The sequence below is a fragment of the Microtus oregoni genome, unplaced genomic scaffold (genome assembly GCF_018167655.1).
Source record: "Microtus oregoni isolate MIOR12 unplaced genomic scaffold, Mior012 000002F_ref0000024, whole genome shotgun sequence".
Lineage (NCBI taxonomy): Eukaryota > Metazoa > Chordata > Mammalia > Rodentia > Cricetidae > Microtus > Microtus oregoni.
In genome coordinates this window covers 29,649,015-29,672,733 of record NW_024543061.1, presented here as the reverse complement: position 1 = coordinate 29,672,733, position 23,719 = coordinate 29,649,015, and the positions used below count along the sequence as shown (strand labels likewise).

The 23,719-nt window shown below is 41.2% G+C and overlaps 1 protein-coding gene across 3 annotated transcripts in view; it reads left to right on the top strand.

Annotated features, from left to right (window-relative positions):
* Eefsec (eukaryotic elongation factor, selenocysteine-tRNA specific) overlaps positions 1-23,719 on the top strand; it is a 214,559-nt gene that overhangs the window by 79,293 nt on the left and 111,547 nt on the right. For 2 of the 3 annotated variants that reach the window (XM_041644817.1, XM_041644812.1), the window contains exon 2: positions 9,987-10,194. In XM_041644817.1, the coding sequence (XP_041500751.1) occupies positions 9,987-10,194 (208 nt within the window). Of the gene's footprint in view, positions 1-316; positions 384-9,986; positions 10,195-23,719 lie in introns of those variants that run through there. The other variant, XM_041644822.1, reaches the window with a different exon arrangement.

The following is a 23,719-nucleotide window of genomic DNA, read 5'->3' as shown; positions in this document are numbered from 1 at the left end:
GGGAATTGGGAAGGACACTGTCTGATTCATTCCATGAACATACTAGGGAGTTTGAAAAAGGCAAGACAGGGTAGTTGTATCACTTCCTGTTGCCTGATCAAATATCTGATGAACGGGAGGAACTAGGAGCTGCTGCTGGACAGTGGGCATTTGCATGGAGCTGACCCTGGTTACCAGCAGTGCCCTTGTTCTTGGTGCAACAGTCAAGTGGCCCTGACCTCTGCTTTCCTTAGAAGTTCCCAGTGCTGGCCATGCTGCAGAGGATCTCCTGGAGCAGAGCTGTTTGCTTGCTGCAACAAAGGCCATTTGTGGATGCCAGATAAGACTGCAGATGAAGGCTTGCTGGCTCTTGGTACTTGGGTCCTGGCTGCACTTTCAGCTAGGTGAGGTGGTCAGTTTCCTTTTCCATCGCCAAGATCCCAGCATAGGGAGGGCCTGATGTGTGGAGCTCATAAGCTGGTCTCTCCACCAGCCAAACAAGTGAGGCTCTGGATAGTTCTATGTACTTTGGAAATTGGATTTTGAGAAAAAGAACAGACTCCGGGTCAACAGAATGGAGGAGGTGGGGAAGCTAACATTGCTCAGTTCATCCCAACAAGGGCTTATTAAACTACGCCCAAGTTGGGTCTGTGTTTTGCATAAATATTGAAAAACAAGGTTTCAGGGGAGAACTCAGCCTGGGATGAGGTGGACCAGGACCATAGGCAGTAAGGCTGGAGCAGGAATGCAGCAAAGGTCAGGCAGGCACAGGTGAGCATCAATACAGAGGTGCCTCGATGCTCTATCGCAGCCTTGGTAGGAACTAAGAATGAAGATTTGTTGGGCCTCTCAGGTCCCCATGGGAACAGACTGGCTCTGTAGCACAGTGAGCGAGAGCTCAGGCATAGGTGTTCTGATTTCTGCTCTGATGTGTTCACTGTATAACACAGACACTCACTTTGCTTCTCCAGAGACCTGTTTTCCTCATCTGTGAAGTTCTTGATGGGGCTGAAGTTCTGAGAGAACCTAAACAGTTGGAATTAGCTCTGAGCCAGAGATCTGCAGGGACAGTTGCTGGACTGTTCTGCTCAGAGTCTGCGCAGGGACAGGTGCCCAGGGCATGACACTCGGCCTCTTTATGATTTGCCTACTGGCTTTAGCTCCTCTCGAGGCTACAGAGCCAACCCCATGGTCCTAAAAAGGAACAGGATGTATGTAGATTCTTACCACTCTTTTGTTCTCACTCCATTTTTTTTTATATTCCCTCTGATATTTCATGTGTGTAAAAGCAAATTTTCATTCATCTGCAGTGCATGTACAGGCACATACACAATCTTCTACACAGGTTATAACACACATTACTCTGCCCTGTGCTCTTCCCCCCCCACTGCAAACTATTTTATACTGGTTAAAGGATCCTTTGTTCTTTGCAGTGGCTGTGTACTATTCTATTTCATGGCATAGCTATCTGTTTTAAGCTTGTTCCCTACTGTTTATGTGGTCTCCAACTTCAGAAGCAATAGATGTGTTGCAAATGTGTCCTATGTGTTTACAAGTGTGGCTTGGGTCAAAGATTATATGTATTTTCTTCCCTTTTATTTTACATATTGGTGTTTTGCCTGCATGTATGTCTATATTCCATGTGTATAGTGCCCTTAGAGGCCAGAAGAGGGTATCACAACCTATGGAACTGGAGTTATAGACAGTCGTGAACAACTATTTGGTTGCTGGGAATCAAACCCTGGTCCTCAGCAAAAGCAGCCAGTATTTTTTAACTGCTGGCAGCTTGCATTCCCACCAGCAATGCAGGAGTGTTCCCTTTACCCCACAACCTCTCCAGCACAAGTTGTCATCAGTGTTTTTGATCTTGGCCATTCTTACAGGTGTAAGATGGAATCTCAGAGTTGTTTTGATTTGCATTTCTGTGATGACTAAGGATGTTGAACATTGCCTTAAGTGTCTTTCAACCATTTTAGATTCCTCTGTTGAGAGTTCTGTTTAGGTCCGTACTCCATTTTTTTTTTTTTATTGGATTGGGTGTTCTTTTGATGGCCAATTTCTTGAGTTCTTTGTATATTTTGGATATCAGACCTCTGTCTGATGTGGGGTTAGTGAAGATCTTTTCCCATTTTTGTAGGCTGTTGTTTTGTCTTGTTGACCGTGTCCTTTGCTTTACAGAAGCTTTTCCTTCAGTTTCAGGAGGTCCCATTTATTGTTTCTCTCAGAGTCTGTGCTGCCTCGGGTTGTATTTAGGAAGTGGTCTCCTGTGCCAATGCGTTTGAGTGTACTTCTCATTTTCTCTTCTATAAGGTTCAGTGTGTCTGGCTTTATGTTGAGTCTTTGATCCATTTGGACTTGAGTTTTGTGCATGGTGATAGATATGGATCTATTTTCATTCTTCTACATGTTGATATCTAGTTATACCAGCACCATTTGTTAAATATGCTTTCTTTTTTCCATTAGATATATTTGGCTTCTTTGTCAAAAATCAGGTATTCAAAGATGTGTTGATAAATATTCAGGTCTTCGATTCAGTTCCATTGGTCCTCCTGTCTGTTTTTATACCAATACCAGGCTGTTTTCAGTACTGTAGCTCCGTAGTAGAGTTTGAAGTCGGGAATTGTGATGCCTCCAGAAGTTCTTTTATTGTACAGGATTGTTATGGCTATCCTGGATTTTTTTGCTTTTCCATATGAAATTGAGTACCATTCTTTGGAGGTCCGTGAAGAATTTTTCTGGGATTTTGCTGGGCATTGCATTGAATCTGTAGATGGCGTTTGGTAAGATTGCCATTTTTACCATGTTAATTATGCCTACCCAAGAGCATGGGAGATCTTTCCACTTTCTGGTGTCTTTTTTAAATTTCTTTCTTCAGAGATTTAAAGTTCTTGTCATACAAGTCTTCCACTTGTTTGGTTAGAGTTACTCCGAGATATTTTATGCTATTTGTGGCTATTGTGAAGGGTGTTGTTTCTCTGATTTCTTTTCCAGCCCTTTTATCATGTGTGTACAGGAGGGCTACTGATCTTTTTGAGTTAGTCTTGTATCCTGCTACATTACTGAAAGTGTTTATAATCATATCATCAGCAAATAGTGAGAATTTGACTTCTTTTTCGATTTGTATCCCCTTGATCTCCTTTTCTTATCTTATTGCTCTAGCTAGGACCTCAAGAACTATATTGAATAGATATGGAGAGAGTGGACAACCTTTTCTTGTTCCTGATTTCAGTGAAATCACTGGGAGTTTCTCTCAATTTAGTTTGATGTCGGCTGTTGGCTTGCTGTATATTGCCTTAATTATGTTTAGGTATGTTCCTTGTATCCCTGCTCTCTCCAAGACCTTTATCATGAAGGGATGTTGTATTTTGTCAAAAGCTTTTTTGGCATCTAATGAGATGATCATGTGGTTTTTATTTTTCAGCTTGTTTATATGGTGGATTACGTTGACAGATTTTCGTGTGTTGAACCATCCCCTGTATCTCTGGGATGAAGCCCACTTGATCATGGTGGATGATGGTTCTGCTGTGTTCTTGGATACAATTTGCCAGTATTTTATTTAGTATTTTTGTATCAATATTCATGAGTGAGATTGGTCTGTAATAATCTTTCTTAGTAATGTCTTTCTGTGAGTATCAGGGTAATTGTAGCCTCATAAAAAGAGTTTGGCAATGTTCCCTCTATTTCTATTGTGTGGAATAATTTGAGGAGTATTGGTATTAGTTCTTCTTTGAAAACCTTGTAGAATTCTGAACTGAAGCCATCTGGTCCTGGGCTTTTTTTTTGGGGGGGGGGACTTTTGATGACTGTTTCTATTTTTTCAGCAGTTATAGGTCTGTTTAATTTGCTTATCTGGTCTTGATTTAAGTTTGGTAAGTGATATTTATCTAGAAAGTTGTCCATTTCCTTTAAGTTTTTCAAATTTGTGGAGTACAGGTTTTCGAAAAATGACTTGATGATTCTCTGTATGTCTCCCTTTTCATTTCTGATTTTGTTAATTTGGATATTCTCTCTCTGCCTTTTGATTGGTTTGGATAAAGGTTTGCCTATTTTGTTGATTTTCTCAAAGAACCAACTCTTTGTCTTATTGATTCTTTGTATTGTTTTCTTTGTTTCTATTTTGTTGATTTCAGCTCTCAATTTGATTATTTCCTGCCATGTAACGGTGTAAACGAATGCAGACAGATTGTAAAAATATATATAGCTTTAATGGCGAAATAGACTTACAGAACCACCGTTCCCGCGGAGACCAGGAAAGCAGAAGGGGCAGCTGGGAGCTCGCTTGCCAAATTTATAGGCAAACATTAGCCCGAGGCGAACACGCCCCTAAGGGGCGGGACTTATCCCTACATCTCCCCTTTTTGTCTAAATAAGACAGAACCAAACCAAATACAACTATATACAATAACAACAAATAATAAATATAACAAACAATATTGAGAACAAAAGCTTTGCTAAACATTCTATCTCAAGGAGTCCAAATAATGTAGAGAGTAACTACAATTATATAATCTTCAACTCCGTCAAAGATCTACACTACTCAACAAACGAGATATATCCAAAATGTACAACAATTGACAGAGACAACTGACTACCTGGGCAATCACCCAAAGTCTCGTTTGCAATGTTGAGTCAACCAATTTTGGTTAAGGCCTAACATAACTGACATACCATTATTAAAGGCAGGGAACTTTTCAAAACTATCTTACCCTGTCTTGGCAGGATATGACAGTCCTGTTTTATCCATTGATGCACGCTCTGTATCTGTGTCAGTGGTTGAGGTATGGGCATTTCTTTGCCCAAAGGCCAGTTCTGCCAAATAGAAAGGCTCCAGGTGGAGTGTCTTTGGTGCTCAACATTCTCTCGGGAATAGAGCGGTGTTGCCAGGAGCAATTGTGTCTCACTATCACGAAACTCTGAGTTAGATTAAAGGCCATTTTCTACAGCTCTTTGAAGAGGTCAAAGATTATCTATCTATACTGAGTATAATCTCTATATATCTAGAGAACCTGATTAGTCTAATTATAAATGACAAACTTAGATGACTATTTATCTATATAATTCTCAATATCTATCTAACTTAAAGACTAAGACAATAAACAACTGTGTAACAAATGAGGATAATGACCTCCAAATATAAACACTGTCCAAATATACATTGCAATATGGCAAATATATATCAATACACAAACATTATATAAGTATCTTAATCAGAGGTAGAAATGTACACTGCAATATGGTAAATATATACAATATATATTTATCAATACAATATATGTCAAAACATAAAAAATGTTTTAAACAGAGATAGAAACATGCATGCATACAATAGTCAATATAATTTAACTTTGTATCAATATACAAGAATGGATACCAATATATTTGTCTAAAAGCAGTAACTCGCAATTATAAATCTATTATCCCATCATTCCCTCTTTTTTTTTTCTCAAAATGATCCCTGAGCTCATAAAATTCCTCCCCCAACCTCCCAACCCCTAAATGATGTCCCTAAACCCAGGGGTAAACTTTACTGGGAGAGGGGACGTCGTCCTCTAGAATTACTTCCAGCTGTCATGGGGGCGACGTTGTTTCTGGGGCATCCTGTGAAAGTAAAATGATGGTTAAATTTCAAGATCAATGTCTTTTAAAATTGCAAATAGTCTCTGAGTATTTTGTGCAGGTCTGGCCAGAATGTTGTACAAGATGTGCACCATTTCAGCTAACCAAGTTGGGATCGTCTTGTGCAGCTGGTATCCAAAACAGGTCTTGTAGTAGCGCTATCAGTATCATGACGTCATATCAACCAGGTAGAGTTGTTGTTGTGGGGCCCCATCTTCTTCCTGGAAACTTCAAATGTCACTTCAGGAAAAACTCATTGTTCGTTGTGAAAAACTTAAACATTAATCATATAGACATATATAGACATACATATATATATTCAATGAAAGGCATGATAGATATATTCAATGAAAAGTATGATAGATGTGAAGAAAAGCAAAGATATTTTCTAAACTCATATTTCTTTCTGTCCCATATCATGGCTCTTGACATGAGACAGAAACTCCAGAAACTCTGGGTTTTTCTCTTACTAACAGGCTTGGAATTGGAGAGGGACTGAGCCAGAGTCCAACTTCAAAACCAGCTCTACATATTTATAAAGAAATGTTTAATAAGACATATATATATATATATAAATTAATACTTACAAAATGTGTCCATCCATCAGTAATTAAATATTCAGGGTCCCTTAATTTCTTTGAAGACGAGTATTTTCCTGTGGAGATAAGAAAAGAACCCTGCCTCCAACCTATCTGTATTTCTTACCATCAGTATGCTCGCCATCCTTATGAAAGAATTGTTATTTATCTTTTCCAAGTGGCTTCTCTTCTTCAAACCGAACCTTTATTAGTTTTGACGGTATCCACAATTTTTCCTCACCTGTGGAGATAAGAGCAAAACCCCTTCCCCAACGTAGCACATCTCCTGGCTTCCATTGTGAGGTCAGCACATCCTTGAAATAAACTGGTTGATTTAGTTCAGTAGACTTTTCCATTATCCAATGTCTTTCTGCAGCTGTTGTTCCCTTCTCATTAGCGTTGAGAAAATTCAAGGTTAACAAAGCATTATGTAACCTATTTCTGGGGGTGTTTTCCACCCCTTTCTGTTTGTTCAACATATCCTTTATAGTTCGATTTGATCTAGCTCAGTCGGTAGAGCATGAGACTCTTAATCTCAGGGTCGTGGGTTCGAGCCCCACGTTGGGTGCCAAAATGTAACAGCGTAAACGAATGCAGACAGATTGTAAAAATATATATATAGCTTTAATGGTGAAATAGACTTACAGAACCACCGTTCGGCGGAGACCAGGAAAGCAGAAGGGGCGGCTGGAAGCACGCTCGCCAAATTTATAGGCAAGCATTAGCCCGAGGTGAACACGCCCCCAAGGGGCGGGACTTATCCCTATACTGCCATCTAGTTCTCTTGGGTGAGTTTGCTTCTTTTTGTTCTAAAGTTTTCAAATGTTCTGTTAATTCTCTAGTGTGGGATATTCCCAGCTTCTTTATGTAGGCATTTAGTGCTATGAACTTTCCTCTTAACACTGCTTTCATTGTGCCCCATAAATTTGGGTATGTTGTGTGGTTGTTTTCATTGAATTTTAGGAAGTCTTTAATTTTCTCCCTTTATTTCTTCCTTGACCCATTGGTGATTCATGTGAGCATTGTTTAATTTCCATGTGTTTGTGGGCTTTCTGGAATTAGTATTGCTGTTGACTTCTAGTTTTAAACCATGGTGATCTGATAAGGTACATTGGGTTATTCCAATGTTTTTGTATTTGTTGAGGTTTGTTTTGTTACCAAGTATGTGGTCAGTTTTTGAGAAGGTTCCATGAGGTGCTGAGAAGAAGGTATATTCCTTCCTGTTTGGATGGAATATTCTATAGATGTCTGTAAAGTCCATTTGAGTCATAACATCTGTTACTTCCCTTATTTCTCTGTTCATTTTTTGTCTGACTGGCCTGTCCAGTGGTGAGAGGGGAGTGTTTAAGTCTCCCACTATTAGTATGTGGGGTTTAATGTATGATTTAAGCTTTAGAAGTGTTTCTTTTACATATGAGGGTGCCCTTGTATTTGGGGGCATAGATGTTCAGTATTGAGATTTCCTCTTGATGAATTTTTTCCTGTGACTAATATGAAATGACCCCTTATGTCTCTTTTGATTGATTTTTTTGCTTGAAGTCTATTTTGTTAGATATTAGGATAGCTACACCCACTTGTTTGTTAGGTCCATTTGATTGGAATATTTTTTCCCAACCCTTTACTCTGAGACGATGTCTGCCTTTGCGGTTGAGATGTGTTTCTTTTATGCAGAAGAAGGATGGATTCTGTTTTCTTAACAAGTCTGTTAGCCTGTGCCTTTTTATAGGTAAGTTGAGTCCATTTATATTAAGGGATATTAATGACCAGTGATTGCTATCTCCCATTAACTTAGTTTTTATTGTTGGTGATGTTAATTTGTGCATTTTCCCCTTCTTTGGGATTTGCTGCTATGAGACCATCAATTGTCTGTGTTTTTGTTGGTGTAGCCAACTTCCTTGGGTTGGAGTTTTCCTTCTAGTATTTTACATAGGGCTGGGTTTGTGGCTAGGTATTGGTTAAATCTGGTTTTGTCTTAGAATATCTTGTTTTGTCTTTCTATGGTGATTGAAAGTTTTGCTGGGTATAGTAGTCTGGGCTGGCATCCATGGTCTCTTAATGTCTACTTAACGCTTGATCACGACCTTCTGGCTTTCATTGTCTGCAATGAGAAGTCAGGTGTAATTCTGATAGGTCTACTTTTATATATTACTTGGCCTTTTTCCTTTGCCGCTCTTAATATTCTTTCTTTATTCTCTGTGTTTAGTGTTTTGATTATTGTGTGGTGAGGGGACTTTTTTTTTATTCAGTCTATTTGGTGTTCTGTAAGTTTCTTGTCGCTTCTTAAGCATATCTTTCTTTATGTTGGGAAAGTTTTCTTCTATGATTTTGTTAAATATATTTTCTGTGCTTTTGAGTTGAACTACTTCTCCGGCTTCTATAGCTAGTATTCTTAGATTGGCCTTTTCATGGTGTCCCATATTTCCTGGATATTTTGGGTTAAGCTTTTGTTAGATTTAATGTTTTCTTTGACTGATGAGTCTTATTTCCTCTATTATATCTTCAGCACTTGAGATTCTCTCTTCCATCTCTTGTATTTTGCTGCGTATGTTTGTGTTTGTGGTTCATGATCATTTTCTCATGATATCTGTTTCTATAATTCCCTCAGCTTGTTTTTTCTTTCTTGTCTCTATTTCAGTTTTTAAGTCTCAAATAGTTTCTTTCATATGTTTGGTTGCTTTTTCTTGGTTTTCTTTAAGGGATTTGCTGACATCTTCCAACTTTTTGTTTGTCTTTTCCTCCATTTCTTTGAGGGAATTTTTCATTTCCTTTTTAAGAGTTTCAAACATTCTCCTGAAATTATTTTTAGGTCATTGTCTTCTGCTTCACCCATATTTGGTTGTTCAGGTCTTGCTGTTGTTGGGTCTTTAGGTTTTACTGATGTTGTGTTGCTCTTTGTGGTGTTGTATGTGTTCTTACCTTTTCTATTCATCTTTTCCTCTAATAGGTGTGGTTGTGACTGTCTGAGATTTTGTTGATTAATCTTCTAGGTGCCAGTGAATCCAAAGCTCAGATGGTTGTTCCTCAGTTACCCCAGAAGTTACTCCATGATCCTAGAGATAGTTCAGCGCTCCTGTGCTTTGCTCTGCTCTCTTTGAGTTTGCTGTCTCAGGTCTACTTTGGCCTAGGTTACCAGCTTTGCCCTTTATCTGTAAATCTTGGTCTGGATCCCCTCTTGCAGAAGTCCCTGGCACGGAGTTGGTCCTGCCATTGTTCAGCTCAGGCATACTGTACATGTATACACAGACAGTTGTGCGTACAGCAGTTCTGTGTGTACCAACCTCCTAGAAAGAGCAGAAGCTCCATAAACAGAGCATAGGACCAAAGTTAGTAGATGGTGAGCATCAGTCTTAAGGCAACCCAGGTATTTTGGGATGAAGTGCTCTGAATCTCTAATCCCTCATACATTGATGGTGGCTTGTATTTTTTAAGTCTTGCTGTCTTTCTTAGTAAGAGCAGGTAGCTAGGTATTCACACTTTTCCTGCATCCCCCCTTATTGGGTGAAATGAAAATGAGAGCAGTGGTACAGCAGAGAGGTCGGGGGCTCTGGAGCCAGGCATCCTTTACCTAAACTGAGTCCTGCTGTGCAACAGCCACAGGACCCTGAGAAGACCCTCAGCTTCCTCACCTCTCCTGGAGCTCTTTTGGCTTGATGAGCTTATGCCAGTCAGCATTCTCATGGGACTGGCCAGAAGTTCTACAGTCTCCTCCCCGTCTGCCTACTATTGCAGTGCTTTGCTGGGACTGGGCATGGTAACTTCCTGTGAGGCTCTCTAAGCCAACATGTCTCCTAACCTTACCTTTTATTGTCCCAGGTGCCCAGATCATTGATCTGATGATGCTCGTGATTGATGTGACCAAGGGAATGCAGACACAGTCCGCTGAGTGCCTTGTGATTGGCCAGATCGCCTGCCAGAAGCTGGTTGTGGTGCTGAACAAGATAGACCTGTTAGCAGAAGGGAAGAGGCAGGCAGCAATTGACAAAATGACCAAGAAAATGCAGAAGACTCTTGAGAACACCAAGTAGGTTTGCTAACAGTTCATGTGTAAGTGACTTCTCATTTAACACTCTGGGCAGGCAGATCAGCCCCACATCCTGGTGAGCAGACTGCTCCCTATTGACAACAGCTGTGGCTGCATGAAGCTGACGCAAGGATAGCATGCTGTTAAGATTCCAGAAAGTACTAGAGCATATGGAAATGGGGTACCCTCACTTGTAGGAGTGCCAGAGGTAGAAGACTGCTCCTTTGGTGAGCAGGCTCTATCCTGCCACTTCTGACCCATGGTATGTGCCCCTGTGTGTATGCTGAGGGCCAGGTACAGGTGCTGCACTTTATAGCTCAGATATGTGAGCTATCAAGGTCTGGGAACCTAGTCCAGGGCCCCCCGTGTGTTGCTCCATAATGACTCAGTCCTGCCCTTGTCATGGCCAGGCCTCAGCACTGGAGCCTGGGTGTCATGTTCTCCAGCCACCTGTTTCTCTACAGCTCCACTGTCAACTCAGGACAAAGATCATTGAACCTTGCAAAAGGGTGACTGCAGACAGGTGACTGCTATTGTTGGCAGCCAGAGCCTCTGCCACTCTTATCTTGTGAGAGAGAATTGGCATGTTCCTAGAGAACTCTGAACAGGGAGTAATCAAATGAGGTTTCATATTGGGCCATCACTGGCCACAGCGGAAAGATGACCTGGTTGGTGGAATCAGGGGCCACAGGGAGAAGAAATAGGATGTGGGTCAGTGGGTTGTGGGCTTTTCCCAGGGAGAGAAGAGGTATCTGTAATGCAGGAGGGAGAAGGGGAGATGTAGGAGACCACGGTTGCCTCTGATTGTTGTCAGGGAAGCAAGGTATCAGAGCTAGGTGCAAAGTTAGGAAGTGAGAGGTGGAGACCACAGGGCTATAAGCTACCTGGGGGCCACAGAACTTTCTAATTCTAATGTGGCCAAGAAAATGAATTAATATCCTTGTTGAGCACACAGAGCTGGCGGGCCTCATTGTTCAATGGCTGTCTCTCTCTCTCTGACCATCCCCTTTGGGTCAGTTCTGAAGAGTCGTCACTGGGAGACAGGGCTGCCTCCTCTCTGCTATGCTGCCTGAGACAATATCCTCTTCCGTGCCTCTCCTTCTCCAGCCTGTGGAGGGCAAGCAAGTAGAGAGTGTTTTTGTTTCCCTGTCATAAAGATTGATATGCCTTCCCATTTATGATTTTCTTTCCCAATCCAGCACCTGCAGCTCTCCCTCAGAATGCTCAAGTTGGTTAAATTAAAGCTTCAGCCCTGTGAATGGGCCATATATGTCATAAAAGATTTCCTTGCACTGCCTTTTGTTAGCAAAATTCATCAATCTGATAAAATCGACACATTTAGATAAGTGTTGCATAAGAATTCAGACTTCGTTATTCCTAACGGAAGTGGATATGAGACTGTAAAAAGGAAGATAAAAAATTATATCTCCTTTTTAGTGAGTTATTTGATCTCACTGCCATTTTATTTACTTGTCAGAAAGGGGAGAGCGAGTTTTTTGGAGTCCTGCATAAACCCCAACAGCATCAGCTCACTTCCTTCGAGGACAGGCCTTCAGGAACCTAAGGGCACTTCATAAACACTTGCAGCTCTGACAACCAGGGGAGAATCTCACTTGTTTGTAAATCATCCTTCCTGGTTTAATGTATTGGCTGGAAGTCAGATTATGAACTTTCTCATATTGCCAGAGGAAATTGTCACCAGAGGGGTATCTGAGCCCTTTCCTCCCATACCCAGAGGCCCCACCGCAGAGGGTAGGGCTGTTCCTTGTGGATGGAGTCCTGGAGCCCTGTGCCAGGCTGAGTTTTTTGTGTTCTTTTTTTGTTTTTTGTTTTTGTTTTTTTTTTTTTTTTTGATTTTTCGAGACAGGGTTTCTCCGTAGCTTTTGGTTCCTGTCCTGGAACTAGCTCTTGTAGACCAGGCTGGCCTTGAACTCATAGAGATCCGCCTGCCTCTGCCTCCCGAGTGCTGGGATTAAAGGCGTGCGCCACCACCGCCCGGCTCAGGCTGAGTTTTTAAGAACTCATCTGCATCATTTTCAGTGGTCATTTCCTTCCCTTTGCTGTTCTTGTAAAAATAAATGTGAGGAAATCTCTGTTTAGAAAGAAAAAAGTGAAACATATGTATGTGGACTGTAATATGGTCAAATCCTAAAAAATGTTTAAGATAAAACTTATTCTTCTCTACTTGAAGTTTCAATTTAAATAGAAGACTTTGAAACTACAGAATAGTAGTTGAAAGGAAGGACTACCTAAAGACGTTTCTTAAAATAACAGTTGCTGACATTTGAGCTTCTGATTTCCTATCTTTTAAAATGTATAACAATGTTCCCATGCACATTGTTTTGAAGAGACAGGGATCACTGTGTAGCCCAGGCTGAACCCAGCTCTAACCCCTCTGCTTCAGTCTCCAAAGTGCTGGGATTACAGGTTTGTAGTACCTACACTCTCTTTCAAGTTGTTTTGTTTTTTAAATTATGGTTAAAATATATTGATCTGTAATTTTAACCATTTGTAAGCCAATAATAGAATGATACCAAATGTATTCAGACTTTGTATGTCCACCCAGACCTTTCTATGATTCCTTATAAACTACTCCCATCAGTAGCTCTCCTATTCTCCCTCATAGCCTATTTTCTGCACTTTGTCTCTGTGATTTGCCTGGAATCCTTGTTGAAGTGGAGTCCTCTATGGATTTCCTAGAACATTTAAGTCTCATCTGTGTTACAGCTGTATCAGAAGAGTCTGAGCCCGCTCTGTTGTGTTTGTGCTGTGTTCATTGTTGTCATCCCCACTCCCACCATTGATTAGCCTGTGGACTAGTCAGTGATGAGCTGCTTTGAACTCTGATTTTAGTCCCTCTGGAGCTATGTACCCAGGTATCCAAGAGTGGAGAATGGCTTGTACACTAGTCCATGTCTGTCCTTCTGAGGCTCTGCCAAGCTGCCTCTATTGCAGCTGTCCTCTTCATGCTCTCAGCAGCTGTACACGAGGACTTCAGTGTATCTGGAGTTTCTCAGCACTTGCTATTTTTGAGACAGGGTTTCATTGTATAGCCTAGGCCTACCTGGGCAAATCTCTTGTCCCAGTCCTGATAATCAAGAGCTGAGATTATAGGCTCAATCCACCATGTCTGGTTGTTTGCATCTCTTCCCCAGCCATCTTTGCTGTATAAGGGGCCACCTTACTACGGTTAAAGTTTGCTTTTCCATTGTGGCTGGTGCTGAGCATGCTGTTGGTCACCTCTGTATTTTCGTAGGGAAATAGCTGACTACATCCTTTGCCAAGCTTTAAAATGAGTTGTTTTCCCATTGTTGAATTGTAGGTTTCTATTAATCCCTATCTGAGATATGACTTGAAATCCTTGAATGCACAAATGTTCTGAATCCTGGTGGAATCTTCATTTGCCTTATGTTGCTGCTGTTGTCTGTGGTTTTGGATTCATAGCTGTGAAACTGTTGTCAAACCTGTCATGAATGTGTTCTCCAGTGTCTTTTTTCCCTAGCTATAGTTTTTAGCTCCTATGTGTAGGTTGCTGGTCTGTTTTAGTATCTTTTACAGTGGTGTGAAGCTAGCGTTCAGCTTCCTTCGTTTGCATGTAGCTGCCCAGTTTTCCCAGCACTATTTATTATCCCTTGCTTTTATGTTGTTAAAAAATTAACCCTCCATCTAGACTTAGTTCTTGGCTTTCTGAGGACCAAGGCAACTTATAGAAGGAAGGGTTTATTTTGGCTTACTGTTCCAGAGGGAGAAGACTGCATCATGGCAGGAGGCATGGCTGCAAAAGCAGGAAGTTGAGAGTTCTTACCTTCAAATGCACAAGCAGGAAGCAGAGAATGTGAATCCAAAGTGGCACAAGGCATTTATTTTCCAAGTTCACCCCCAGTAATACACTTCCTCCTGCAAGGCTGTACTATTAAGCTCCCCAAACAGTGCTACCTACTAGAGAATCAAGTATTCAAAATATCTGAGCCTATGGGGACATTCTTACTCAAACCACTGCAACTCCATTCCATTGATCTATATGCTTGTGCTTCTGGGGGTACCTCACTGCTTTGACAACTAGCTTTATATGCATTTCAGAGTCACGAAGCAGAGTCCTCAGAGCTCTGGCCCCTTTCAAATTGTTCTGGCTGGCTGGAACCCCTACGATTCTGTATGAATTTGAGGATTTGCTTTTCTGTGTCTGTGAAAAGGCTCCTAGAGTTTTGATAGTGCTCTGAAGATAATTTTGGTACATTTGATAACCTAAACAGCATTGTCTCCCAGTCCACAAACATGGAGTATCTCCCCATAAGTTGTCTTGATCCTCAGAAAGCCAAGAACTAAGTCTAGATGGAGGGTTAATTTTTAACAACATAAAAGCAAGGGATAATAAATAGTGCTGGGAAAACTGGGCAGCTACATGCAAACGAAGGAAGCTGAACTCTAGCTTCACACCACTGTAAAAGATACTAAAACAGACCAGCAACCTACACATAGGAGCTAAAAACTATAGCTAGGGAAAAAAGACACTGGAGAACACATTCATGACAGGTTTGACAAGTTTCACAGCTATGAATTCAAAACCACAGACAACAGCAGCAACATAAGGCAAATGAGATTCCACCAGGATTCAGAACATTTGTGTATTCAATAAGTAAAAAGCCTACAGGATTTCAAGATGGCAAGATCGGTGGTTCTCAACCTATAGGTTGTGACCCCTTTTGGAGTGGAGGAGTCTATTGACCCTTTCACAGTGGTCACCTAAGACCATCAGAAAACACATAATTTACATTACAATTCGTAATAGTAACGAAATCACAGTTACGAAGTACTATCAATGAAAATAGTTTTATGGTTAGGGGGTCACCATAGTATGAGGACATTAAAGGGTTACAGCATTAGAAAGGTTGAGAACCACTGATCTAGATCTTTAATTTCTTTCTTCTATTTTCATAGCTTTCATGTTCAAGTCCTTCCTGTGACTAGGTTTAATTCTGTAGAGGTTTTACAAATGCGGTCACTTTTAGTTTTACTTCAGGTCACTCATCTCTAAAATATGTGTTAATGGTATATAAATTCAACTCCTTTAAAATATGATTGCACCACACGGGAGCACCGGACAGAAATCTCAAGGTCCAAATCAGGAGCAGAAGGAGACGGAGCACGAGCAAGGAACTCAGGACCACGAGGGGTGCACCCACACACTAAGACAATGGGGATGTTCTATTGGGATCTCACCAAGGCCAGCTGGCCTAGGTCTGAAAAAGCATGGGATAAATCCGGACTAGCTGAACATAGCGGACAATGAGGAATACTGAGAATTCAAGAACAATTGCAGTGGGTTTTTGATCCTACTGCACGTACTGGCTTTGTGGGAGCCTAGGCAGTTTGGATGCTCACCTTATGAGACCTGGATAGAGGTGGGCAGTCCTTGGGCTTCCCACAGGTCAGGGAACCCTGATTGCTCTTCGAGCAGATGAGGGAGGGGGACTTGATCGGGGGAGGGGGAGGGAAATGGGAAGCGGTTGTGGGGACGAGGCAGAAATCCTTAATAAATAAATTTAAAAAAAAATATGATTGCAATCATGGCATATTCTTGAATTTGGTTTCTGTGTTTATTAACATTATATATAGCAGGTTCTCAAATAGCTACCATTCTGTTCTCACCCCGTAGACTGAGCTGTTTTCCTTCTTACACCCAGATGAGCCTGAACTGAGCACCTCTGCACAACATTCAACTTTGTGTCTACAGTCATTCCTTCATGGTAGATTCTCAGCTGTGAGATCTTGGAATTAAATGTCATGAAAGCTTGAACCTCTTTTGAACATTTTCCCAAGAGGATCTGCCATTTTACATGGGTGCCAGCAGCCAAGTTTGGCTCTGAGTATATAAGATATATTTGAAAGTTTAGATGGAGATGGGGTTTTATGCTTGTTTTGGTATGCAGGTGACTACTGGTGGAACAGAATACTTTCCTGACATGTAGTAAGCAGTTCGACTCTTATGTGTGTGATTTTAGCATGTGTGTTTTGTTCCTTTGCCTCTTGAGCGTTTAACCTTTCTCTTTGATTTTCAAGAGTGTTGATGTTAGTGAGGATATTGCCGTTAACCCTTTTCCCATCACACCTGCTAGAAGCAAGGCAGCAGCGTTCGTTTCCTCCCATTTTAGTTGCTTTTGTTTTGACATCTCAAGTTTCTAATTTTCATGTAGTCAAACTCTTTGATTGTTTTTCTTTGTGATTTCTTTATCTCTGAAAACATTTAAAATTACTCTTGCATAAACATTTATCAATGTTAACAGCAATCAGAATAAAAGATAAAAATGTACTCACAATCTCCCCAGTGCAGCAAATTAAAATGCTTTCTCCCAGGATCCCTGTCAGTCTTTTCCACATGGACATAATTTGAGGTGGTTGTTATCACCACATTGACGCTGTTCAGTGTTCTGTGCTTTTCTGTTTATTTTTCCACTGTTATCATCTGACAGCATGCCTGATGCATCTTTCTTCCAGACTCCTGGTTCTTTCTTCTCTTAAAATACTTTTTATTGCCCTCTTTCTGTTACAGCTCAGAGCTCTGCATTCCCCAGGCTACCCTCCTCTTGACACTCTCCCTAGAATTGGACTTAATATCAGTCTCCAGGGATTCATTTATGACTCTGTGGACTCTACAGGCCTACATTGTGCTCTCTCTTGGTGTGGCCACTTGCTGATGCTGAGGCTAATTGCCACATGGTCTTGGGAAATACTTCCTCCCTGAGGTGCTGTTTTTTTAGGAATTGGGAATTAGTGAGTTCAGCCTCATAACCTTTCTGTGGGAAGCACTTAGCACCCTGCGTGCCACAGTGCTTTAGAAGGGAAAACTGTAATGAAGGAGCTTGTCACTGTGCCAGTGATTCCACACACAGATCATTAAGTCAGCTGGATCATAATTACCCCAGAGATCAGTGTTGCAACTTGCTTGACTGCCGAGAAAACAAGACTTGATAAATGGTGGCCATTTTGATATCTGCTATTCCAAATTTAGAAACTCCATTCTGTTTGCTTAGATTTCTTTCACATGGCTTATAAATTCATCTATATGTAATAAATGCATATGTGTTATTGTTACCTAGGACTGTTTTATACAGGTAAAGGTCAGCCTGCACTCACAGTTGGTGTGTCTGGGCCAGTGAGCACTATGGCATATATATGTGGGTAGACTGGAGAAGATGGGAGTGGGTCACACGAATGCTTGTGGGGTCAGCCATGACTATACTACAAGGCACCCTTTGATTGGAGCCTTTATTCTGGAACCTCAGCAGCAGTCTAGGGATTCCTAGATAGCTCCTCTCTTTGTGGCCAGGAACCAGGATGCCTCATGTGTAACAGGCCTAGAAAATAGCTCAACCATCTTGGCCTGGTGAAAATGGCCAGACACCCAACATTGTGTTGCTCAGAAGGGTCTGGATAAAAACCACTAAACTTCCAGACACTTTATGGTAAATCCTTGGAGCCTTTTGCACATGAACATACTCATGCACACACATACCTGCAACACCAGCCCTAAAACTAATCCAGGAAGCAGACCCAGAGTAGGCATGCTGGGCTCTAGTTCCAGAGCTCTGTCACCTAAAACAGAGCTCCCTCCACCCCATATCCTGTGTAGAAGATGCTGGACTCTGACTCCTGAAGGGCCAATAGTACACTAGACCTCTGGCAGCCCTGACCAGTCCTGGCTTCTCTGATATAGGGACCTTAGCCTTGCTCCTGGTGACTGGGATTCTTTAGTGAGCATCTGCCTAGCACTGGGTATAGAGCAGGATAGGGGTTTTTACCCCCTTTTCTTTGCCTTAATGTCTTAGTTACTGTACAGGATAGTTTTATATCAACTTGACATAAACTAAAGTCATCTGAAAGAGGAAATCTTAATTAAGATAATGTCCTCCCCAAGATTAAGCTGTAGGGAAGCCTGTAGGGCATTTTCTTAATTAGTGATTGATGGATGTCTTAGAGTTTCAGTTGCTGTAAAGAGACACCATGACACAGCAACTTTTATAAAGGAAAACATTTAATTGGGGTGACTCTCTTACAGTTTCAGAGGTTTAGTCAATTGTCATCATGGTAGGACATGGTGGTGTGCAGGCAGACATGGTACTGGTGCTGAGAGTCCTACATCTTGATTGGTAGGCAGCAGGAAGTGGTCTGAGACATTAGGTGTAGCTTGAGCATATATGAGATCTCAGATCCACCTCCACAGTGACACTTTCTCCAACAAGGCCACACCTCCTAATAGTGTCACTCCCTTTGGGGGCCTAGTCCATTGTGTTTGGTGCCATTCCTACAAGTAAACTGAGCAAGCCAGTAAGTAGCACTCCTCCATGCCCTCTAGATTAGCTCCTGCCTCCAGGTTCCTGCTCTGTTTGAGTTCCTGTCCTGACTTCCTTCTACAAACAATGATGTAGAAATGTAAGCCAAGTAAACCCTTCATTTCCAAGTTATTTTTGGACATGGTGTTCATCATAGCAATAGTAACCCTAAGTAAGGCAGTTACTGTTCTGTTGCTGTGAAGAGACACCATTACCAAGGCAACTTTTCAAAGAAAGCGTTTAATTGGGGGATTGCTTACAGTTTCAGAGGATGAGCCCATTATCAAGGCAGAGTATGGTGGCAGGCAGACATGGTGCCAGAGCAGTACTGAGAGTTTACATCCTGATCTGCAGGCAGCAGGCAGAGTGAGACACTGGGCCTGTATTGGCTTTTGAAACTTCAGAGCCCATGACAATTTCAACTCCCAGTGACATATCTCCTAATTGTCCTGAAACGGTCCACCAGCTGGAACCATACTTTCAAATCTGTGAGCCCTTGTGGGCCCTTCTCACTCAAACCATCACACTTGTCTTCTGTGCTTCCTCTGTGGCCCACACCAGTATTTTTATCTTCCTTTACTGTACCAGACTTTTTCTCTTAGAGCACCAACCAGCTCCCAAATCATGACATAGACACTAACTTGGGCTCCTTTCTGACTACCTCTTTTAACTTAAGTTAACCTGCTTCTCTTTATCTGCCTTTTGCCTCAGGGCTTTTAATTTTTCTTTCCTTAGATATGTCTTACTTTTACTATTCTCATGTCTGCCGGCTGGTGGCTGCCTGGCTTCTTGCCCTGGGCATCTCTCTCATTCTTTCTTTTCTCTCAAGCGTAGATATTTCTTCCTAATTATTCTCTCTGCCTGCCAGCCCTGCTTTTCCTTTTTCTGTTTATTCTATTGTTCATTTAGCTGTTTATTAGACCAATCAGATATCTTAGGCAGGCAAGGTGAAACAAATGTAACACATCTTTACATAATTAAACTCACATCCTTACATTGTTAAACAAATGCAGCATAAACAAATGTAACCTACAGTTAAAGTAATAGTCCACCAGCATAAGCAAATGTAACACATCTTTGCCCAGTTAAAATAATATTCCACAATACTTTTCTGTTTTCTTTCTATTTAAACTTTTTCTTTCTTTCTATCCCTTTTCAAATTTTCCTCTCTTTCTGGTACTTCCCTTTCTGAGGTAGGTACCACAGGCCTCTTTGGTATAAGGATAGCAGCCTGCCTGGCTATTCTCCTCTGTCCAGTGGGTCTTGGCCCTGCTTAGAATGTCTCTCCTGCTCATGTTTAGTACAGAAGTGGCTTCTGTGATTATTTAGTTGCTCTTGAGGTCACTCCAGGGTGTCTGGGTTCTTTTTTAGTAAAATTTTATTTTATTATTTTTTTAAGTAGAAAATAGACTCTTCTCTCTTAAAATCATCCTGACCAGAGTTTCCCTTCCCTCCATTCCTCCCAGCTCCTGCCCCACCTTTCCTTTTTCCCAGACCTACTTTCCCTCCCTCCAGTCTCTTAATAAAGACCAGACCTCCATGAGATAACAAGCAAACACAACAAAAACAAGATACAATAAGCCAAGGCAAAAAGCCCTCATATCAAGACTAGACAAGGCAGCTGAATAGGAAGAAAAAAGCCCCAAGAGCAGGCAAGATTCAGAGACACTCACTCCCATTGTTAGGAGTCCCACAAAAACACCAAGCTAACATCCATAACATATATGTAGAGGATCTGGTGCAGACCCTTGTAGGCCCCGTGTTTGCAGCTTTATTCTCTTCATATGAGTCCATATGAGCACTGCAGACTAGAGCATGGAAGCAGTGGGTGGCAGGCAGCAGGTGGCAGGCTGGTACAGGATGCTAGAGAGTGGTCTTGGTTCTTCAAGATGCACATTGGAAGTGATGATACAAGTCATCAGCAAAGAGTTCCAGTGAGAGATGGCCAAAGGAGACAGCTGGTGTCCTAGAGTACCTCAGGGAGAGAGGCCTGCAGGAGGGAGAGCCCAAGGAGGTAGGGAGCCTCTTGAGCACCTAAAGGCTTGGTGATATGGTGAGGAGCAGAGGTAGAAGAAAGCATCCATTTCTCTTGATGTCATACAGAGACACACCTTGGCAAGCACTCCAGTTTCTTGCTTGCCCCATAGCTCCAGGACCCCTTGGATTTAGTTGTGTGCCATTCATAGAGCCTGGCATAAACGGGATTTCATCAGACTCCAGTCCAGTTAAGAAGGAAGGAAACTTGTAAGAAAACCAGGCATAAGCCATGTGGATAATGGATACTGAACTCTTTGAAAATGCCTGCGTGGGAGAATATTTAAGCCAGAGGACTTTTCCTTTAAGAAAATCAAAATCTGGGGCTGTAGAAAGACCTCCAGAGGTCCTAAGAAGAGGTCAGCAAGTGAAATTTGGCTGAGGGACAGGCTTGGCCAAATAGACTCCTTTGAGTCCTTAGATGGGCAGTGGGGTCTGATGGTGCTGAGTTCTTTCCTGGACTCTTTCTTTCTTGTGCCCCATCAGGAGAGGAGGTAAGAGCAGTGGGCAAGGGTCTTGAGCTGGGAAAGTCGTGTGACTTAAAGTGAACAGCTTATACTTCAGTGCAGGCTGGATGAGTCTGGGTGTGGTACAAGAGAAAGTTAAACTTTGAGTTCTCTCTAAATCTCCCTTATCCATTTCAGGGAAATGTCTCAGCTCAGTCTTGCCTTGTCTTCTCAGTGCCCCAAGTTTAACTAGGCTCTGGTTACAGTATCTAATAGCTTTGCTAATAGTATGCTAATAGCTTTGTTTTGTTTTTCTTGTGTTTATTTTTGTAGCTTCAGTAGTAGAAATTTATTGACTCCCAAGACTGGGCTGCCATTAGTTAATTTTTAAAAATTCCTTAGAGCAGAAAATAATTTTTAAATTATACATTCATACCTTAAGCATAATATTTTCACTGAAAACACTTATATTCCTGTTCACTTAATAGAATCAGTGTCTACGTGACAGAAGAGTGACCACATTCATAGTATTCCACCACCTCCTCCCCCTCTTCAGGGGCTCTGCTGGGATCTGTCCTCCCTGTCTGGGGTGTCTTGGTTGTGTGACCAGATCTGTGTTTGGAATTTGAGGCATCTCCTCTTTTGCAACATGTATGTTTCTTGTTTCATGTATAATTTCAGTTTTCCACAAATGGTCACTCACATTGTCTTAAATTTCTTGGATGCAGTGCCATGTGGGTAGGGTATGGGGAGAAGACAGGGTTTTTTGGTGTACCTAGGTATCAAGAACTTTGCTGATGGGGGATTTCCATTCTTTACCTCTGTCATGACCCTGCAAAGTGTATGTTATTCCTCCTTACCACTTTGAAAGAAGAAAATCTTAAAGCTAGACTGGCTTCGGTAGCTTATTCTAGGTCACACAGCTAGTGAGTATGGGAAGTGTTTCAAAACCAGCTCTGTATATAGTGGCCAACCTATGTTCTGTGGCCAGATTAAGATGAGTAACAAAGCCTTTTCTTCTAGTACATTCATTTCTCAAACCAATATAATTCTTTGATAATTGTTGGGAACTTGGTTAATCATTTTATTCTGGAAAGGCTAACATAACTTTCTGATTATTTCATAAGAAAAGTCTCATTTTGTGTTATCAAATTTCAACATATATAAGTTTAAAGATACAAACTATATATAGTTAAATATAAAAAGCAAATATCTTATAGAAATCATTAATACATTTTTAAGTTAGTATTTTAAAAGCATGGTAGACATAATTATAGCATCCTGTATTCTGGCCATGTTTGCCACTTTCAAATTATATACATACTGCAGAGACAACTTCACATCCATATTCATGCAGCACTATGTATAATTACCTGAGCTATGGAATCAGCCTAGGTCAACAGGGGAATAGATAAAGTAGGTGTGGCCTCTATACACACAGTGGAGTTCTGTTCAACCGTAATGAAATTATGTCATTTGCAGGGAAATGGATACAGCCAGAGATCATCAAATTTAGTCAGACTCCAAGATATATGACATGTATTTTCTCTCATTTGGGGATCCTAGATATCATATAGATATATAAAACCATCTATGGATATCTGAAACATGAAAGGAGAAATGAAGCTATCTGCAAGAAAGAATAGCAATAACAGAAAAGGGAGAGTCGCTGGTAAATATGTCCAAGTACATGACATACATGAAGGAAAATGTCTTTATGAAACCTATCACTATGTATCTTAGTTAGCCTTGTCAACTTGGCACAACATCTGAGAGGAGAGGCCTCAATTGAAGAATTGTTTAGATTAGGTTGGTGGGTGGGCATGTCTGTGAGGAATTGTTTTGACTTATTTTTATTTTTTAAATTATGTAGATTTATATTTAATGTCTTCATGCATAGAAGACCTTAAATTTCCCTGGAATTAAAGTTACCTGCAGCATTGAGTTGCCTGATATAGGTGTTGGGAAATGAACTCTGGTCCTCTGTAAGAGCAGGACTACTCTTAATTGTTGAGTCATTCCCCAAGCCTTTGTTTTGATTATTGTAGGAGGGCCCAGCCCTCAGTAAGGGATTCTGTTCTGGAAGTATAAACCAGATAATATTTTTTACCCCCAAGTTGCTTTTGGTTATTTTATTACAGCAACAGAGAGGAAACAGGAACACTCTGCAAAGTAAATGTATACAATTACAACTTTATTTTTAAAAACAAAAACAAATTACAGGCATAAATTGCTGAATTCTTAATTACTCTCAGACAAAGAGGCAAGAACCGTGATTATTCCACATCCAGAATCTTGTGTTTGTTCTCTAGATAATGCAGAACATACATGATATACACAGTACCTGACTAGATGTTCTCATTGAAATACCTTACTCAGCCCTCGAAGCAATTGTGTCAGGGATTCTGCTATCATTCTAATGAGGAAACTGAGGCACAAGAGTAAATGGACACTATGAAGTCATGGATAGGAAATTCAGAAGCCAGGAAAGACTTAGAACTCAGTGTTCTGGTCTTGGAAGCCTCACTACAGAGCCTTGTGCTCCCTGATTCTATGATTTTCCTCACAAGGACACTAATTTCTCTGCTAGTTGATGCCACACGTCCTTCAAAACCAGACTGGACCAGTGACATGCACATAGCTTCTACCAAGTACAAAACCATGAGTCCTGTGCCTATTCCCCTCCTCCTTCTCTTTCGTCCCACAGTCTCCACA